The 20,847-nt window shown below is 34.9% G+C and overlaps 1 protein-coding gene across 2 annotated transcripts; it reads left to right on the top strand.

The window, feature by feature from the left end:
• Nucleotides 1-1,285: 1,285 nt before the first annotated feature.
• On the top strand, nt 1,286-17,177 carry LOC128247637 (sodium-dependent glucose transporter 1A-like). Of its 2 annotated transcripts, XM_052967509.2 has the most exons (4): nt 1,286-3,455; nt 12,351-12,466; nt 13,469-13,754; nt 15,274-17,176. In XM_052967509.2, the coding sequence occupies exons 2-4, from the start codon at nt 12,371-12,373 to the stop codon at nt 16,215-16,217; spliced, it is 1,326 nt and encodes a 441-aa protein (XP_052823469.1). In that variant the 5' UTR covers nt 1,286-3,455; nt 12,351-12,370; the 3' UTR covers nt 16,218-17,176. The 2 variants fall into 2 exon arrangements, with proteins under 2 accessions (XP_052823469.1, XP_089207647.1); XM_089351521.1 differs by lacking the exon at nt 1,286-3,455 and having other exon boundaries at nt 7,301-12,466; nt 15,274-17,177.
• Nucleotides 17,178-20,847: the final 3,670 nt, after the last annotated feature.

Raw genomic sequence — 20,847 nt, 5'->3', positions numbered from 1 at the left:
GTCTTTGTGGACAACATTTCTGACTGTTCCTTCTGACACATGGAGATACATGAGCAGGTATTGCAGGTATCGACATGTCCTGGTCAATGCGACGATCACACACTACATGCCTTCATTCCAAGCACTACTGTGAGCAGCAGAAGTGAGCTAGAATGTTAGAACTTAGTGCACATGCACAGCAGAGTTCAAGGTCAATCTGTGCCAAGAAGCTTCACTCTGCGTACTTTAGCTTTATTACTATGGCAACAGTCCGGATACTTATTGATCAGAATTCGTGTGTGTGTGTGTGTACAAGCAGTGTCATTCATTTCCAGTGTTCCATGGAAAACATGTCTAGCTATGGGAAAATATTACCTTGCTTGGAACCGAGGTGTGAGCTGGCAACAGATAGAGCACGTAGCTGTAGGAAATCTACTTTGGTGAAACCCATCTGACCCAAGCAAGCATAAAAAAGTAGACGTTAAAAGACTGTGATGATGACTCTACATTCTGAATGAGATCAAATCCTACCAGACTCAGTTCTGCCTTTCATCCCTATGAGATCAATACATTTAGCTATCTGCTGATCATGAGTATCAATATAACCCTCTAGGATTCACATTGTTTTGAATGAAACATGCATCACTTTGTAGCTTTGATATTTTGATGAGGTAAATGTTAATTTTTAGAATGATATTGTAGGGTTGGTGTGAGGGGCCAGTTTGAAAATAGAAGAGGTAGAATATTTTAGCTGGAGTGTTATTTGATTAACCCCTTGTGTCTATCTATATCTTATACTTGTTTCAGTTATTGGACAGCGACCATGCTGTGGCACTGCATTGAAGCAGTTACTTTCGAAAGCCTGGTACTTATTCCATCAGTTCTCTTGCCAAACCACTTACTTACAAGGATGTAAACAAACTAACACTGGTTGTCAAATGGTAGTGGGAGGAGATAGACGTATACACACACACACACACATGTATTTATATATACATATTTGTATGTGTGTATATATATGTATATATAGGCGCAGGAATGGTTGTGTGGTAAGTAGCTTGCTTACCAACCACATGGTTTGGGTTCAGTCCCACTACGTGGCATCTTGGGCAAGTGTCTTCTACTATAGCCTCAGTGAGTGGATTTCGTAGATGGAAGCTGAAAGAAGCCCATCGTATATATATATATATATATATATATATATATATGTGTGTGTGTATGTTTGTGTGTCTGTGTTTGTCCCCACTAGCATTGCTTGACAACTGATGCTGGTGTGTTTATGTCCCTGTCACTTAGTGGTTCGGCAGCAGAGACCGATGGAATAAGTACTAGGCTTATAAAGAACAGGTGCAGGGGTCGATTTGCTTGACTAAAGATGGTGCTCCAGCATGGCCGCAATCAAATGACTGAAACAAGTAAAAGAGTATATACATATATACACGACAGGCTTCTACACATTTTCTGTCTACCAAATCCACACTTACAAGGATTTGGTTGGCCTAGGTAAGTTGTAGAAGGCATTTGCCCAAGTTGCCATGCAGTGGGACTGAAATTGAAATCACGTGGTTGCAAAATGGGCTTCTTAACCACATGGCTCATGCGTATGTCTATGTCAGAAACATTATTATAAATAAGCAGGGGAAGGCAAAGTTGGCCGACTTCTTTTTTGATTGAATGATGGATGAAACTGAGTGTATCCTTTTCCTCAAGATTTTCACACTGTTCTGAAAACTGAGACATCAGTGTTGCCCATATACAACAGACACTAGTTGTGATATTTGAAAGACACTGCAGTCTTGATGACTAACGAAAGATATCTCTGAAAAATACAGCTGTTGCAGAAATATGATGGATTATCCCTCTGGTCCTAAAAGAGAAACCTTTGGCGCTAATGGGTTAATGTGCCCATATACAACTGATGAACTGGCTTTCATACACTCCTCTCCTCAATAATGTACTTAGCAGTGAATTCAAGTACATTATTCATCATCATCATCATCATCATCATCATCATCATCATCGTCGTTTAACGTCCGCTTTCCATGCTAGCATGGGTTGGACGATTTGACTGAGGACTGGTGAAACCGGATGGCAACACCAGGCTCCAATCTAATTTGGCAGAGTTTCTACAGCTGGATGCCCTTCCTAACGCCAACCACTCAGAGAGTGTAGTGGGTGCTTTTACGTGTCACCCGCACGAAAACGGCCACGCTCGAAATGGTGTCTTTTATGTGCCACCCGCACAAGCCAGTCCAGGGGCACTGGCAACGATCTCACTCGAAAATCCTACGGGAGCCAGTCAGGCGGTACTGGCAACGGCCACGCTCAAAATGGTGCATCTCATGTGCCACCCGCACAAGAGCCAGTCCAGGGGCACTGGCAACGATCTTACTTGGCTTGCCGGGTCTTCTCACGCACAGCACATTTCCAAAGGTCTCGGTCAGTAGTCATCGCCTCGGTGAGGCCCAATGTACGAAGGTCTTGCCTCACCACCTCAGCCCAGGTCTTCCTGGGCCTACCTCTTCCACGGGTTCCCTCAACTGTTAGGGTGTGGCACTTTTTCACGCAGCTATCCTCATCCATTCTCACCACATGTCCATACCAGCGCAATCGTCTCTCTTGCACACCACAACTGATGCTTCTAATGTTCAGCTTTTCTCTCAAGATACTTACACTCTGACGGGTATTCACATTGACATTACACATCCAACGGAGCATACTGGCTTCATTCCTTGCGAGCTTACGTATGTCCTCAGCAGTTACAGCCCATGTTTCACTGCCATGTAGCATGGCTGTTCGTACGCATGCGTCATACAGTCTGCCTTTTACTCTGAGTGAGAGTCCCTTTGTCGCCAGCAGGGGTAAGAGCTCTCTAAACTTTGCCCAGGCTATTCTTATTCTAGCAGCTACACTTTCAGCGCACCCACCCCCACTACTAACTTGGTCGCCCGGATAGCGGAAGCTATCGACTACCTCTAGTTTTTCACCCTGGAATGAGATAGAAGTTGTTTCCTGTTTGTTTACAGTCTTTATTGCACCTGAACATCTGCCACAAACAAAAAATAACTTGCTAGTTAAGCTGCCTTTGATGTTGCTGCACCTCTTATGTGTCCATAGCTTGCACCGGGTACATCTTTTGATAATAAATTAATCAATTCCATTCCTCCCTAAATGTATGTTTTTGTCCCAAAATTATATGTTGACATAATAATGACTTGTATTCTTCTCAAACAAAACGTTTTGTTATTAAATTTTTGAACTCAACCTAAGGCACAGGTGTCTACTTACATAAAGCCATGAATATATATATATAAACAAATAAATTTATATTTCACAAACAGGTGTTGTGCATATAGATTTTTATTTACACACATGTATATATATTGCATTGCTATTTAATATGTTCAATAGTTTTAAGCATTTTTTTACATTCCTCTCTGAACTGGACAACTATTTACAACAGACAATGGGGTAAGGTTAGTATTTGCCTATATTCGTTCTCAATCATTGTAAATTGTGGATGCTGTTGATGTCTGGAATAGTTTGCACAGATATATGTACATATACATATATACATATTTTAGGTTGCTTCTAAGGAAACGATGTCTGCACGATAGATCAGCTATCACTCAATAGAATCTCACAGCCCGTGACCCACTGTCAAGTATTCTTACTTTTGTTTCTTTTATTATCATTAATGATTGTATATTGTCCTCATCTGGACCTAACTCCTGCATCCATTTCTCCTCTTCCTATCACATCTACTTCATCTTACCTGTGCTAAGTATTAAACTCGATTAGACCATCTCATAGTATAACTAAGATTTCAAACTGAACATCATTTACATTAGCATTGCAATATTACTCTAATTCTCTGCCTTGGAGACACAAGCATGTATACACACACTTACATACATTAGGTGTGGCTGTGTGATAAGAAGCTTCCTTCCTTACCACATGGTTCCAGGTTCAGTCCTACTGTGTGGCACCTTGGCCATGTGTCTTCTACTATATCCTCAGCTTGACCAATGTCTTGTGAGTCAATTTGGTAGATGGAAACTTACAAAAGCCCATCGTATATTTATATTTATATGTGTGTGTCTTTGTGTTAGTTAGTGTAGGTGTATTTACGGCCCTGCACCAGGCTTTAAAAACAAAAGTACTTTGGTTGATTCATTTGATTAAATATTATTCAAGGTGGTGCCGCAGTCTGGTGACTGATTCAGGTAAAAGGTCATATATGTATAGACACAGGTATGGCTTGCTTTATAGGAGGCTTGCTTCCTGACCACATGGATCTGCGTCTCATGGAGGCAATGACAAATGATTGAGACTGTTGCTATTTAGCTATGCTTGAGAAAATGTCATGGTCAGTGTCGGTGATACATAAAAGGCACCCGTGCCATGTCAATGACACGTAAAAGGCACCTGGTACACTCTTTGAAGTGGCTAGCATTACAAAGGGCATCCAGCTGTAGAAACTAACCCGAAACATCGGAACCTAGAGCAGCTCTCCAGCTTACCAGTCCCGGTCAAACCATCTAACCCAGTGGTTCCCAAAGTGGGCGGTATTGCCCCCCTGGGGGTGGTGAAAAGTTCCAAGGGGACATTGAAGAAAAGTGGGGCGATAATGGGGTAGTGATTCATGTAAAAACAACAAAATAAAGGGCTCATTAGGTTAAGTTTTATTTGTGAAATACAGTTGCTTTGAATTTGCTTCAAAAAGAGGTCTATGTCTGTGATAGTTGGGGTGGGGACACTAGGAATGTGGCCTGGATGTCAAGGGGGCAGCACCCCGAAAATATTTGGGAACCATTGATCTAACCCCTGCCAATCAGGAAAATGGATGCTACATGATGGCCCCATGCCGTCAAAAATAAGGGTTAATTGTAGTATTTTATATGTGAATATGGATGGTAAAACAAATTAATACACATGTCAATGTTATCCAGTGGTTGTCTTTTGAGATGTGACATCGATCATCGTTTTTTACTGAAAGAACGCTGGTTTACACATACATTCACATTCTACACTTGTATATGCACGCACTCACACACACACACATACTCACTAAGAGTTGAAACACTGTTTGATTTTTCTTTTCAGCATTGAATGTTCACAACCCCACTCCCATTGCACACACATAAACATTCACATACTCCCCTTTTACAAACACACACATATACTCACACAGAGTTGAAATGCTCCCACTTTCAGTCTACCATCACTTCTTCCTTATTCATCTATCACCCTCCATTTCTCGTTCATAAGTTGTGACGGAGAAAAACACAAGAGTATTATTATAGTAGTTGCTCATGTACACACACACTCACACACATTAATGTGTGTGTGTTGGTGCTGCTGTTAATTAACAGGCAAATTCTTCATCTTTCTTACATAACCGATCATTCCTTACTAGGGAGAAAAATACAAGAAAAAATTTTTAAAATTCTTAATGTCAAATCATATATATACTTATATATATGTATGTGTGTGTTAATGTCTATTTTTGTAGTTAGTTATAATGAAAATAATTATATATCTCGTTATATATATGTGTGTGTTAATGTTTGTTTTTGTGGTTAATTATAATGAAAATAATTATATATATAGTTATATATATGTGTGTGTTAATGTTTGTTTTTGTTGTTAATTATAATGAAAGTAATTATATATATAGTTATATATATGTGTGTGTTAATGTTTGTTTTTGTGGTTAGTTATAATGAAAATAATTATATATATATAGTTATATATATGTGTGTGTTAATGTTTGTTTTTGTGGTTAGTTATAATAAAAATAGTTATATATATAGAAACCTTTCTCATTAGATGACCGCATAGACTTCAAATATAAAGGATGCCACCGCTGCTTTAACATATTCACATCAATAATGGAGCTCAAAATATTTATATTGTTTCTGTCGTTCTTGTAACCCTTAGCCCCTTTGATCTATAAGTTTTCAATATTTACATTACGTATTTACCCCTTCAGTTTGGGAATCTCTTCATACATTTTATAATAGTTTACCGTAAAAACCCATGTAATTTATGCTTTTTTTCTCAGTAAAAATAGAAATAAACTTTACAAGTAGACTGTTTCCAGAATAGTTTTGGAAATTTTTTTTTTGTTGAAAAAAGATGTACTAAACATAAACATTCATACAGGAAGTTGATTCATTTAAAGTCAGAATAGGTTTTTACAAAAAAAAATAAGGGCTTAAATATAATGAAGATGACTTTTATTTATGCTGGACGGTATAATGCTTGCTTTTTCTGTATAAATTCATTAAAGCCATTAAATGGTTAACTAAATCTGATGTTCATGCTAGAAATCATGGTCCGGGTCACATTTTACATATTTTACACGGTTGAGTAAAGTGTCATCCAAGCTGATGTTTATTGGTAATTAAACTTAATTTGCAACACCTGTGTATTTATCGACTTTGTTTTTTTTGATAATTCTTATCAACAACTTTTCCTGTGATAGTGATTTGAGAAGACAGACAGCAGTATGTTAAAGATTAGACATAATCTCTTGTGGGCAAGAAATGTAAAATAAAATTTATTATAAACAACACAAATTCTTTGTAATTTAATAGCTTTTAATGTGATACCTGTTAAACAAAAATTATTTCTTTTTAATGAAAATAAAATCTAATCATAAGTAAGTGAAATTATGCAAAATACAACTAAATTGAAAACCATTTCCCCTGACCATATCGGCAATTCTGAAAACTTTTGGGTGTGAATTTCACATGAGTAGAAGCTTTTTTTAAATAATTTTTATCCTGAAAATCACCTGCATAAATTACAGAGGTGTGCACATTACTTGGTTTTTTATGGTACTAAATTTTGCACTTCCCCTAAGTATAAAATATACCCTCTAAGATCTGTTACTATTTTACCTAGATCATTGTCTTTAATGTATTTTAGAAATATTTTATAAACCCATTTCCAAAGGTATTTTTATTTCTGTAAATCATTGATACATGTATTTTATTTTATATTGCATTAATAATAATAATATGTCTAGGAATTCTTTTTTGATATACTAATATCATTATAAAATAATCCTTATTTTATTTTATTCTATATCCTTATTTATATCTCTTTTATGCCTTTTACATCATTCTGTAAAAGATATTTTGTAAATTTTTATACTTTATATTATCAAATTTTTTATCTATTTATAAACCCTCTTATGCATTTATGTAGCTTTTATAGCTTATAAATGGTTTGGCAGTTTATAATTTCTTTTCATAAAACTCACAGTATAATATATTATATTTTTATATTTGTTTTATTAATTTTTGTATTTTATATTTGATATATTTATACATTTATATATCCTTTTATATACTTTCATAGTGTTTATAATTTATAAAAATCTTTAGACTATTTATAAGGTTTTTACATAATTCACTGGATATGTGAATTCTTCAGAATTTTGTCAGTGAACAGGTCGCGGTCTCAAAGTGACGAAAATATTTTGACAAATTAAATTTAACGGTTTTTGTGTATTTTTAAATGGCTATAAACACATTCCATGCTGCAATTGTTTTTGTTTGAGCACATGATCTCAGATCAGGTCACTTGCTATGCAAGTACATCTCCGTAATATATTTTTTATTCATGCAGTATAATCATTAAGTGTTTATATACCCAAATTTGTTTAAATGGTGCATCTGAACGTACTCCCTTATACATTTGGTACATCTCTAATAATTTAATTACCCCATGTATTGGATACCGGTTCTTACAATATCTTATATTTATCCACCTGTAATGAAGTGAAAAGTTCTAATACACACACACATACATGTACACACACACACACATATATACATACATATATGCACACACGCATATATATAAAGTTTGTGTGTTGATGTATGCATGTGAATATGTGTGTAAGTGTGTGTTTGTCTCACACCACACAACAACTGATGTTGCTTTGTTAACATAGCTGTAACTTAGCAGTAAAACAATAGAAACTGACAGAATAAGTACCAGACTTCAAAGAAGTACTGAAGTCAATTGAAGTGATTAAATATCCCTTCGAGGCAATGCCCTAGCCAGACCAGTCAAGCACAGCTGCTGTTAATAAATTGACTGGACTACATAGAAACCAATGATAATTAATGCAGCTTAGTCAGTTCTCTAGTAACAATCAACCAACCATTGATAGTAATTGGTACAGGTAATTATGCGACTCAATCAATACAGCAATACTAACAGTACAATGTTCGCTGATCACGAAAAGTAATTAATACTAGCAATTATTTTATAACACAGTTGATCTAGATATTATATTAATTAAATATATATATGTGAAAGAAGGGAAGACAGGGAGGAATCAACAGGGGGACAACTCCTGTCACAACATAGAGCTAAAATGAGAGGAGAAGAAGTTGTTGAAAGAGAAGTGCAGTGAGCTAGAAAGACTGTGTGAAAGATAGATAGATAGATAGATAGATAGATAGATAGATAGATAGACAGACAAACAGGCAGATAGATAGATAGATAGATAGATAGATAGATAGATAGATAGACAGGTAGTGTTGTCACCATAGTGACAAACAAGTTTTGATGAAAAATGCTGGAATTGTTAGGGTAAGTCTGTCAACACAACTCAACATAGACTTCAAAAAGAAAAAAAGGCTTTTACTATCTATTATTAAAAAAAGGTATGTGCATAATTAACAAATATTTTTACTGGCAGTGTAGCAATGGGTAAAAACTTAGTAACAATTAAAGCTAGAATCCAGTTAAATTAGTGATAATCTGCTACAGCAATAGTTGTAGCATGTAAATAGACGCGTGTGTGTGTGTGTGAAAGCATGTGGCTTAGTGTATTTAGCTCATGATTGTAAGGTTGTAAATTCGATTTCTGGTGATGCATTGTGTCCTTGAGCAAAGCACAGATGTTATTATATGGTGTTGGCATGGGTGGTTTTCGCATGGCACTTTCATCCAGTCCATTCAGTTGGCAAAAATGAATAGTACCTGTATTTGAAAGGGCCAGCCTTGTCCCATTCTGTGTCGTTCAGAATCTCCTTGAGGACTACATTAGGGGTACATGTGTCTGTAGAGTGCTCAGTCTCTCTTGCACATTAATTTCAAGGGCAGGATGTTCTGTTGATCAGATCAACTGAAACACTCGGCATTGTAACCAACAGTGCCAGTTCATGTATATATATGTATGTATACATATGTGGTGTGTGTGTGTGTGTGTGTGTACATATAATCATCAACATCAGCATCACCATTCCTTAACGTCCATTTTCCATGCTAGAATGGGTTGGACGGTTTGACCAGAGTTAGCAAGCAGAAATGCTGCACCAGCATTGGTGGAGCATAAGGTGGCGAGCTGGCGGAAACGTTAGCGCGTCGAGCAAAATGCTTAAAGGTACTTAATCTGCCGCTACGTTCTGAGTTCAAATTCCACTGAGGTCGACTTTGCCTTTCATCATTTCGGCGTCAATAAATTAAGTACCAGTTACGCACTTTGTCTGTCCTTGTTTGTCCCCTCTATGTTTAGCCCCTTGTGGGCAATAAAGAAATAAGAAATGCTGCACCAGGTTCCAGTCTGATTTGGCATGGTTTCTACAACTGGATGCCCTTCCTAACACCAACCACTTTACAGAATGTGTTGGGTGCTTTTTATGCGACACCAGCATGGGTGCTTTTATGTGGCGCTGACATAAGTGTTATTACATGGTACTGGCATGGATGGTTTTTATGCGGCACTTACACAGGTGTTTTTCACATGGCACTGGCACAGGGGTCTAGCAGGCCAAACCTCTTCAGCAAGGAAGCAACATAAACACTTCTGCTATGGAGAACAGGTCTTCTTGAGTACAGCAAGACACAAGACATCTCAGTCCTCACTCTTAAGTTATATGTCTGCCTCTTCCTTTACATTCTTGCAACATAACCTGATGGCAACAGGAATGGCATCTGACCAGAAAATTTGCTTCAACAAATTACGTCTGACCCATGCAATCATAGAAAAGTGGATGTTAAATAAAAATGATGATGGTGGCAGTGGTGGTGGTGATGATGATGATGGTGACTATAACAATAATAAAGTACATGCATGCATACATTCTTTCTTCTTCTTGCCTTTAACCCTCCAACGCGGAGTATAGGCCACTTATAATTGAATTCCATGTCGCATAATTTTTCGCTTCTGTACTTATACTCTGCCATGAATGTCCTCCTTTCTCTAGTTCCTTTTGTGTTGATCTACGCCACGAGTTCTTAGGCCTACCCCTCTTTCTATATCCCTCCGGATTCCACTGTAAAGTGCTTTTCGCTGCATTTGGTGTGTCCTTTCTAATTGTGCTACCAATCCACTTCCATACATACATACATACACACACACATACATACATACATACATACATACATACATATTAGGTGAAATTTATAGATATATGTATATAGTTGTGTTGATATTTGTTCGTACAGACATGTAAAAAATGTGTTTGTAAATCATAGCTCTTTGATGTCTCAATCTTATCTTTGCTCTCTTGGTTTACTGCTATACTAAATGTAACAGTTATGATGATTAGTTACCCACTAGTATCAGCTTAGTCTAAAAAAAATATACCAAATTGGATTTGAGACAGCTTGACATGATTTATTGCTTAACCTTTCTACTACTAACTCCAGAACCTGTATTCTTTCCTATGATTAAAAAAAAAGTTTTTTTAAGGTTTTTAAAATTTCTTTTTACCTCCTTATTTCTATATTTCTTGTTTTATTTTTCTCTTATATCTTCAGCCTATACAAGAGTGAATTTCAATTTTGTTAATTCATATTTTTTTTTAAATCCCCAATAATGGGGATGTACTCCATAATTATATTATTACATAAGGGTTAGTTGAAACAACTGTAAAAACAAATATTTTGAAAATCACTAACATTGTTTTCTCTCGTTGAACTTCTATGAAAGGTTCAACATTTTGAGGGCAGTCTTCACTGCTTCATCTCACATATTTCTGAGTCTCCCTCTTCCACAGGCTCCTTATGCATTTAGCAATTGGCATTTCTTTATACAGCTATCCTCATCTATAAACATCATGTGACCATACCAATGCAGCCTTCTCTCTTGCACACCACATCTAATGCCTCTTAAGCCCAACTTTTCTCCTAACTCATTTGTACTTTGTTGTACTGCAAAGACTTGATAAAACATTTGTGAAGTTTATGGTGATGATACTGTAGGTGAATCAATTGTTCAAGGGTGATTTGCAAAATTTAAAGCTGGAGAGTTTAGCTTGGAAGATGACAGTTGCAGTGGAAGACCTCCAAAAGTGGATGAATCAAAAACCAAAGAAAACTCAAATAACACGACTAGAGAACTTGCAGAGGCATTGGAAGTCTCTAAAAGTACGGCTCATAAATACCTAGTGACGCTACGATACATTTCTTGCTATAATGTATGGGTCTCTCACAAACTCTCAGAAAAGAATTCGTTGGACAAGTATTCCATACCTTTTTTGAAATAACTTGTGACTGGAGATGAAAAGTGGAATGTGTATGAAAATGTAATGTGAAAAAGATCCTGGAGTTTATGTAAGGATCCCCCCAAAACAGTAACCAAAAATGAATGTCTATGCCAAAAATACTATGGTTTTTGTCTGGTGGGAATCATAAAGGCATTATTTATTATGAGCTTCTCCCACAAAACCAGAACATTAATTCTGATGTGTACTGTCATCAGTTGGTTAATTTGAACAAAAAAAATCAAGGAATTGAGGCCAGAGATTACCAACAGGAAAGGGATAGTGTTCCAAGCAAACAATGCCCAAACACATGTGTCTTTGGCTACCCAAAGTTACATGAACTTGGCTGGGATCTCTTACATCATCCACCATATTCTCCTGATGTTGCACCATCCAACTACCACTTGTTTTTCTCTCTACAGAACTCATTGCAAGGAAAAACATTTAATTTAGATGGAGTCAAAATGCACCTAGATATCTTTTTTTCCTTCAAACCCAGTCAAATTTTATGCTGATGGAATATTTGAATTGCCTGATAGATGGGCAAATGTCATTAATAATAATGGCAATTATTTTATTGAATAAAATTTATTGAAGCATCAATTATGCAATTCCCTTTTTGCATGATAAAAGAAAACTCAGAACTTTACAAATGATAAGAATAATGAGTGAAATATAATTAATATTTACATATTGACTATTCTACAACACAGTTTAGAATTATAATTATCCAATTATTCATATGGATATTTTAAAGTTATTGTTATATGTTTACAATGAAAATAATATAACAAATATTATTTCTAATTCAATGGCCTATTAAACACTGAATTTGAATATATTTTATGTTTGCAGCTTAGTCACCTACTTCTCTTATGTGTTCTCTGTATAGTTCAAATTTGCTAATGGAATCAACTGAAAGTATGAAATATTTTCAACTGGTTTGGCTATGTTGGGCTTTCTGCTTGAATGTAAGTTATATTTGTTTATAATTGCTTTTCATATTTTAAAACTTGCCCTTTTTGCTTTAACTAAAATTCTCAACAATTGTTTTTAATTTAAAGTACGACACATTTATTCAATTTCTCCTATAATATCCTCACAAATGCATTGGAAGGGTCTCTCAGCTAATACTGATGCTTGAAACCTTTTACTTTGCTTGCCTATCAACATCCTTGCTGTAAAAGTCAACATCTTTGCAACCTAAAACAGACAAAACATACTGTCATGAAAAGAATGCTAGAAGCAAATAAATCTTATTATTTTATCTTTGTCATAAAACAATCATCAACCAAACTTTATTCATAAGACAGTGATTATTTGAAAATGAAACAATAATATTATAAGCAAAACAGCTTATTAACCTTTACAAAGATTTGATTTCCTTCAAAATCAAATCCTTGTTCTTGAACAGAGTATTGTAAATTCTCTTAATTTTACTGAGAGAACTGAATCCTCTTCACCTGAGAACTACGTTAAGGGTACATGTGTCTGTGGAGTGCTCAGCCACTTGCATGTTAATTTCACGAGCAGGCTGTTCCGTTGATTGGATCAACTGGAACCCTCGACGTCGTAAGCGACGGAGTGACAACAAACAAATATATATATCTAATGTATATTTTAATATATCAACTAATTAGCTATAATAAGTCTTTCATATAAATTATGTATATATTAGTTGTACAATGTCCATAAATGTATCATTGATCCTCCGCATATCTATACTGGTAATTAAACTAATAGCATGTAATCTAAATACTAAGTAACTCTAAAAATGTAACTCCTTTGGCTTACTTCTAGATCTATGTCTCCCATACTTTATTTTATTTTATTTTACTTTATTTCATTACATATCTTTCCTTACCTTTAGCTTGTTGTTTCCATTTACTTCACTTTTATTTCTGTTGTATGCGTATGAAGTAATTTATCTATTTAAATATATTCATATTTATTAATTTATAATGATTTTTCAGGGTTTCAACAATGGTATTATTGGTCCAAGTCTACCAGACCTTGCAGAGAATATTCACCGACATGTCAATGAAATAAACGTTATTTTGCCAACCACATCTGCAGGAAATTTCATTGGAATCCTTATTAGCAGTGCATGTTTAAAATTTAAAAGCATGTATCTATTTATAACTGTCAGTCTGTTATTAGGGGCCATAGCTACTTTTTTCATTCCTTTGGCTGGAAATCTCACAAATACTCTAATTCTATTTTTTTTACAAGGCCTCTCGAAAGGATTGGTTGATGCTTGTAAGTACCTCTTACTGCTTTTGACACTAACATAATTGAGATAACTGTCATAAATTTGGATAAACCAGATAATGTTATTATTCAACCCTAGGTCATCTCTGAGTGAGTAGGCCTATAATCAAATGAATTCCCATCAAGACCAACCATTTTCCTGTGTATATTAAAAATATATCATCCAATATGTTCTCTTTCCTTAGAATGTGATTTGAAACAGAGTTGGCTTCTATTTCTTGTAGGTTGAGTTACTTACTCAAGATTGTTCCTACATCTAACCATTTAAACGTAAATAAGAGTAGAACCAATCTTTTTAGTAACAAAGCAGGGAGAGTACAAGCCTAGTTCTTCATGGTTACAATGGTTGTAGAAAAGTTTGAACTTATGACAATGTGACCAGCAGTCTATTAAACAGTGCATAACTAACAATGAGAACATTCAGAAAAGCTAAAATAGATTCATCAGATGTTCGGTGGTTATGATAGATATTTTCAGTTACTTAGGCATCTAACTATGTTCTCGATGAGCAGCCAATGATAGTATAAAACGAGGTAGAACATGATAAAGCAACTTTGGTCTTTAAAGCAAAGAAATATTCTACTTTTACTAATAAAAAGCAGGTTATATTATATAAATGATGCAGGGTGTTGCAGGGAAAAGCAAAGCTGGAATACTTTTTTCTTTTTTGTCATTTCTGAAGTATTTGCGAAGTTCAGTTGTTTGGCTGTTTTCTTCTCTCAAGAAAATTACTCTAAAAGAATATGAAGAATGAAATCAAATATCAAAACAATTGGACAAATCTCCCTTTTCTACCCAAAGGTCTTTGAACTTCAGGCCAAACTGGATGCCAACATATAAAAAAATACATCTTACTTCATATTTTCTATCTCTAATGCATATCATCTGTTTTGGCTACATCCTATACACTAACTTTGTTCTGAAACATGTCTACACACCACATACAATTAGCATCTTCATTTAATTGCATCTGTAAATAATACTCTGATATTTTATATAGTTTCTCACCTCCAAATCCAAACTTTACCAATCTATGACATCTCCGTAGCTGCTCATCATCTAGTGAAGGTAATGCAACTCACCTCTTCGTGTCACATAACACCACACACTCCTTGCAATTAACTGGTTGGTGCTCTGTCAGTTTTATGCAATGGTGGAGGAAAGTGTTTCAGTCCCAATACATTTGAGACAGCTAAGTAGAAGAATGAAAAGAGAAGTTGACTCTAGCATGGATTGAACTCAGAACCAAAAACAAAAAAAAAAAGAAGAGGCGGTGATGTGAATTATCCTCACTAGATGGTGAGCAGTAACAGAGATGCCATTGATTTGGAGGCAAGAAACTATTTAAAGTATCAGCATATTATTCAGAGATACAATTAAATATAGATGCTAATTGTATGCGCTGTGTAGACTCTGAAACTTAGTACCGTACTATTTCTACAAACTCACTGTACCTTTTATTCTTTAATGTAAAAGTCTGTTTTTACTTTTTTTTTTCATTTTTCAGATTGCTATGCATTATGCCTGTGCCTATTTCCATCAAACCATAATTGGCAAATGTTGAGCTTGCCTGTAGCTTCAGCTTTTTCTGGACTCACCATTGCATTCATAGTCAGAGCATTCCAGAGCCACTCGATTATTTATTCAAATGCCAACATCACTTCCATCACTGAATGCACGAAAGACACTTGTTATACGACCCCTAACAGGATTTCTTATCCCTACATGATTGTATCTCTTATATTAGTCCCACCAATTCTGGCATTCTTCTACTATTTTATTGAAGAACTACTGAAGAAGGTAAAAAGAGTTGACTATACTGTCATATTAGATTTACCTTCTGTCAGATCAGTAAATCTAAAAGGCAAACTAGCCTTCATTATTTTAATTTTCCTCTTTCATATTCCTGTATATGGAAGTATCATAACCTATAGTCATTTATTGACCCTTTATGGAATATCATCTCCACTGTTTCAATCTAAATCTGTTATGGCCACTATAACTGCACTGTTCTGGGGTTCAGTTTTGCTTGGAAGAATAACTAATGTGTTTCTCTCAAGATATATATCCATGCAAGTATTACTCACCCTCAATTTTGTAGGTTTAGTGATATTTACAACAACCCTGTTCTTGTTCAAATTTGAAATTGCTTACATTTGGGTTGGTTCGTCAGGGTACGGTTTCTTTCAATCGTCTTTTCTACCATCTGTAATGACATGGGCTGGATCATTCTTGGAGTTGGATGTCATTATTTTGTACACATCATTAATGGCCAATGGAGTTGGTGAAATAGTTATTCCTTATACAGCTGTTTTAATGTTTCAACACATAAGTCACAAGGTACTGATGATACTCATATTTTCATTAAGTTTAATTGAACTAGGGTTATTTTTAGCAATATGTTATCTTAAAAGGATCCACAACAAGAAAAACAATCATATAATATTTTAAAGGCTTTGCAAGTTCTTTTTTTTTTAAATTTTAAATTTATATTGAATTGTTGTTTTACATTGAAAATAACTCAAAAACAATTGATGAATTTTCAATATCAATGTAAATCTAGACAAACATTGAAATAATAGAAATTCAAAATTATAAATTATACATTTTGAAAAGACATTATGGGAAAATATTGTAGCATATTATGTTGGTGACATATTATGCACTGTTGCCAACTTATAATAGTGTTCTGAACATGCCATACCTTGTTACTTGCAAGACTTTTCTTTAGTATCACTTGCATGCCATAAAACATTACAACATATGAGAGTGGCTTATATATATATATATATATATATATATATATATATATATACACACACACACATACAGAATAGCCTTTCATTAGGCTTATGAAAGGGTTTAAAGCTATTAGATTCTAAATCTAGATTTATGTCTAAGAAATTAATGTTGTTCAGGTTTGTCTATCATGATTCTTAAACCCATTCTTTGGAAGAATGCAATGAGATTCTTCCTAAGGCCATCAAGATCATGCCCGTTCATATTGAAGGTAACTATAAGGCAATCATCCCTATATAATCCTGTATTTAGTGAAGGAAATTCTATATTCAAATTGTATAAGATGTAAATACCTATTAACATGTACAATTCTGTTGTCATATGCACCTGTTGGTACATTGAATAAGGAGTCTCCATTCTTTTTGACCCATGCTGTGTTGTCAAAAAAAAAGTAGAGATTTCGTGGCATGCAAAATAATGTCAACATTGGAATTGCTAATAGAAACGTACTCCTTAGCAAAATTTTGTGCTCTACAGAGTAGAGACCTGGATAAAGATGGGTAAAACTCTACTATATCAACCTGAGTATACATAGATACATACATATATATATATATATATATATATATATATATATATATATATATATATATATATATATATACATATATATCATACAATTTAAGTAACAAATCATAAAGTACTACTGTCTTAGCACACAGTGGTACTATGTTGTTTTTTTATTTTGTGGACAAGTATGAAGGCAGACCAATCACAGGGTCTCCAAGACTAGAGAGGAGGAAAGAAGGTATCCTTAAACTGGAGAGCTGGCCCAAATTCTTGGAAAAGAATGGACTCCATGAAAGGCATTCAGTTCCCGAAGTGGTGTTATTAAACTGGGAGAGGGATTAAGTCTAGCACCCAAGTAGGCTACAGTGGTATTTGAACTCAGGACACAAAAAATTGAGACAAATACTGCAAATTATCCAGTCTGATGCTGGGACATTTCTACCAATTCGGCACCCCTGGACTGTTATTCTTTTTCATTATCGATCCTGAAAGGATGAAATACAAAGCTGACCTCAGATTTTAAATTAGGGCCCCATGTATCAAAAACAAAACTATGAGGCATTCTATGCACTGCACTAGTGATTTTTCTATTTAGTATTTTGGGTGACCTATATTATAATGCAATATGTGAATACATTATTATGAAGATCTGTATGAATTCTGTACAGTATTTTTAGTATAATAGGTAGTATTGCTAACACATGGTACAGTATAGCTTCCATATTACACGACGATGCTATTATGTTATGTAGCAGTGATGCTAATATATCATATATTATTGCTAACATGTTACACATCAGTGTTAGCATGTTGTACATTGTTGTTTGCAAACTCCATTGTGTTTGAAGTAAACATCTAAGAGTGGGGTTAACATTTTCAATACTGTGAGCATCAAAAATCTAACTTTGGTGTTAGCCTTGGTTAGCACTTTTCACACATTTGGTTCAACATGTGAACCACATAAAACAGCTATACAACAATCTCACTTCTTGCACTTTCATTCTATGCCTATCTACAATATATTCTCTTATTTTAGAACATTCCTAAATGCTTTCAAGAATTTTCTATTTGAGGCATTTCTCTTGCTCAATAAATTTTCGGATTTTAAAAATTTTCCTATTTGGAATGTTTTTAGATTTTAGAATTTTAGGGTCATCAAATGTATTATTTTAATGATTTAAGGGAAGCAACTCTATATAACCTCATTTTGAATAGCTTTTCGTAGTAATGATTTTTCTCCTTCTCCAACTAAATAACAAACAGAAATAGATTACAAATATTGAAAAAGTTCAGTATAGTAATAATATTTCTGCCTTTGCATGTTATCATGCATATATAAAAGATTAAATATAAAATTATGATACTTCTCTTTCAATTTTTATCTACAGACTTAATTGTTTTCTTTGTACGTCACATTTATTTTAACATTAACTTACTGATAAGGGTTTCACATATTTACAAAATTTAGCACCGTTTTATGAGGTTTATTTACCTGACTTGATTTAAATCTCAATGATCAAATCTCAAAACTGTTTCAAACAACTTTTGTATCTTCCACCAACATCTTTCAGCAATTTTTCAATCATCATTCATCATATACTTCTATCATCTGTCTGTATCATAACTGTCGTCGTCGTCGTCATCATCATCATCATTGTCATCATAAAATTCAGCCGTTATTCAAGAAGGTACTCGGGGTTGTTGTTGTCGTCAGAAAGATGGTGGATAATCTAGTGGGTATCTACCAAGTCAGTTGCCAGACATCATAGCTTTAATGTGTAAATGCCCAGGGAAGAAAGACGTTCAGAGTATGGTAGATGTCTGACAGCAAGTATTCGTCTGATTGCATGCACCTTGCCGAGCAAGATAGGAGTTCCAGACTGGTGATGCAAAATCTAAGTGTGGACATACCATAGTCATATACAGCTTTGTCATCTTGCATCTGCCTTCCATGTTGGCATAATTTGCAAAGATTATGGATCAAGTCAATGCTAAACAATGCTCCACATTCATACTCACTTTCTTAACTAACATTGCACACTTATTATAATGCCTAATTATTCCACCATACCTGTTAACATTCCAGCAGCTACAATTTTTCTAAATTTATTTCATATATTCCTTAGTTGACTACCTTTAAACTTATATATACAGACGTGACTGTGTGGTAAAGAAGTTTGCTTCCTAACCACATGGTTTCTGTTACAGTCCTACTGCTTGGTACTTTGGGCAATCATATCCTACCATAGCCTCGAGCAGGCCAAAGTCTTGTGAGTAGATTTGGTAGACAGAAACTGTGTGGAAGCCTACTGTGTGTGTGTGCATGCGTAAAACAGTGTCATGGGTGATAAAAAGTGATCCATATATTTGCAAAGCACTCTGCTGACTGCAAAACTAAGGAAAATAAAATGGGTGACATAAAACACTCATCACTGTTCAGAATTTACACATAGTTTATGAGGGATGGGGGCTGAAAAGTTTCTGGTTTAAGGGTATCGTGAAAGGCCTGGTTTGAGGTCCAACGTTCTGAGTTCTTTTACAGGGCTTAGAAAAACTGGAGGACCACTGAAATAAGTGCATGAATCTGAGAGGGGAATATGTTCAATAAAATCATAATTAACTGATCCTCTTGTATTTTCTTTCACCCAAAGCCAGGAACTTTTCAGCACCCCTGCTATATCTATCTGGCTGTCTGGCTGTCCTTTTATGAACTCACACACACACACACACACACACACACACATATTCCCACACATACATATATATTATCATCATCATCATTTAACGTCCGTGTTCCATGCTAGCATGGGTGGGATGGTACAAGAGCTGGCCACACCGAAGCCTGCACCAAACTTGTGACTGTTATGGCAGGATTTTTACAGCTGGATACCCTTCCTAACACCAACCACTTTACAGTGTGGACTGGATGCGTTTAAGTGGCACTTGCAAGACGAAAACTTATAAGAGGGGTGGCAGCATTGGAGGAGGTGATGATGAAAAGGTTATAGTGAGGCAGATATGGGTGTCTTGCTGAAGAGGAAGTATAAGTATATATATATATATATATATATATATATATATATATATATATATATATACACACACACACACACACACACATATATACATATATATATATATACATGTATGTATGTATGTATGTATGTATGTATGTATGTATGTATTATATGAAATATAACTTGTGTCTGTCACATAAAAAAATTATGACTAAAACAAATTCATAGATGAAATGCAAGTTGACTTATTGAACAAATGAACTGCAGTATTTCACACATAATTTCTCCTGAGTAAATGAGACAAACAAAACAAAACTAAACAGTAGAGTGTACTTTTGATCACAAACAAAACACATCAGATGAATGTAACACTTGTGTTAAGTACAACTTACTAATGTCAATGTTGTAAAGTAAACTCTATTTGTTTATCTGCTGAATTTATTTATTGTTCATCCTTGAATTTTTGCCTCAATAAACCAACAACAGCAATGTTGCTGTTGCAATTTCTGTTGTCAGTCTCTCTGTCTTCTTGAATTCATTTTTTACTGCTTGGTATTTAAACAACTGATTCAGCAATAATATTGCATGGCAACAACTTGAAAATGGTTTGATTACTTGGAAGAAGACGACACAAAATTTGATAAAATAAGCAAACAAGACTACTTTCACTTTTATTGTTATCACTACTACTATTACTACTGCTGTTGCTGTTATTACTACAGCTGATACTACTACTACAACTGATACACCTTTCT

Source organism: Octopus bimaculoides, chromosome 4, assembly GCF_046866305.1.
Source record: "Octopus bimaculoides isolate indiv1 chromosome 4, ASM4686630v1, whole genome shotgun sequence".
NCBI classification, from domain to species: Eukaryota; Metazoa; Mollusca; class Cephalopoda; order Octopoda; family Octopodidae; genus Octopus; species Octopus bimaculoides.
The sequence above is the reverse complement of the archived record's forward strand: the minus strand, read 5'-3'. Positions and strand labels throughout refer to the sequence as shown.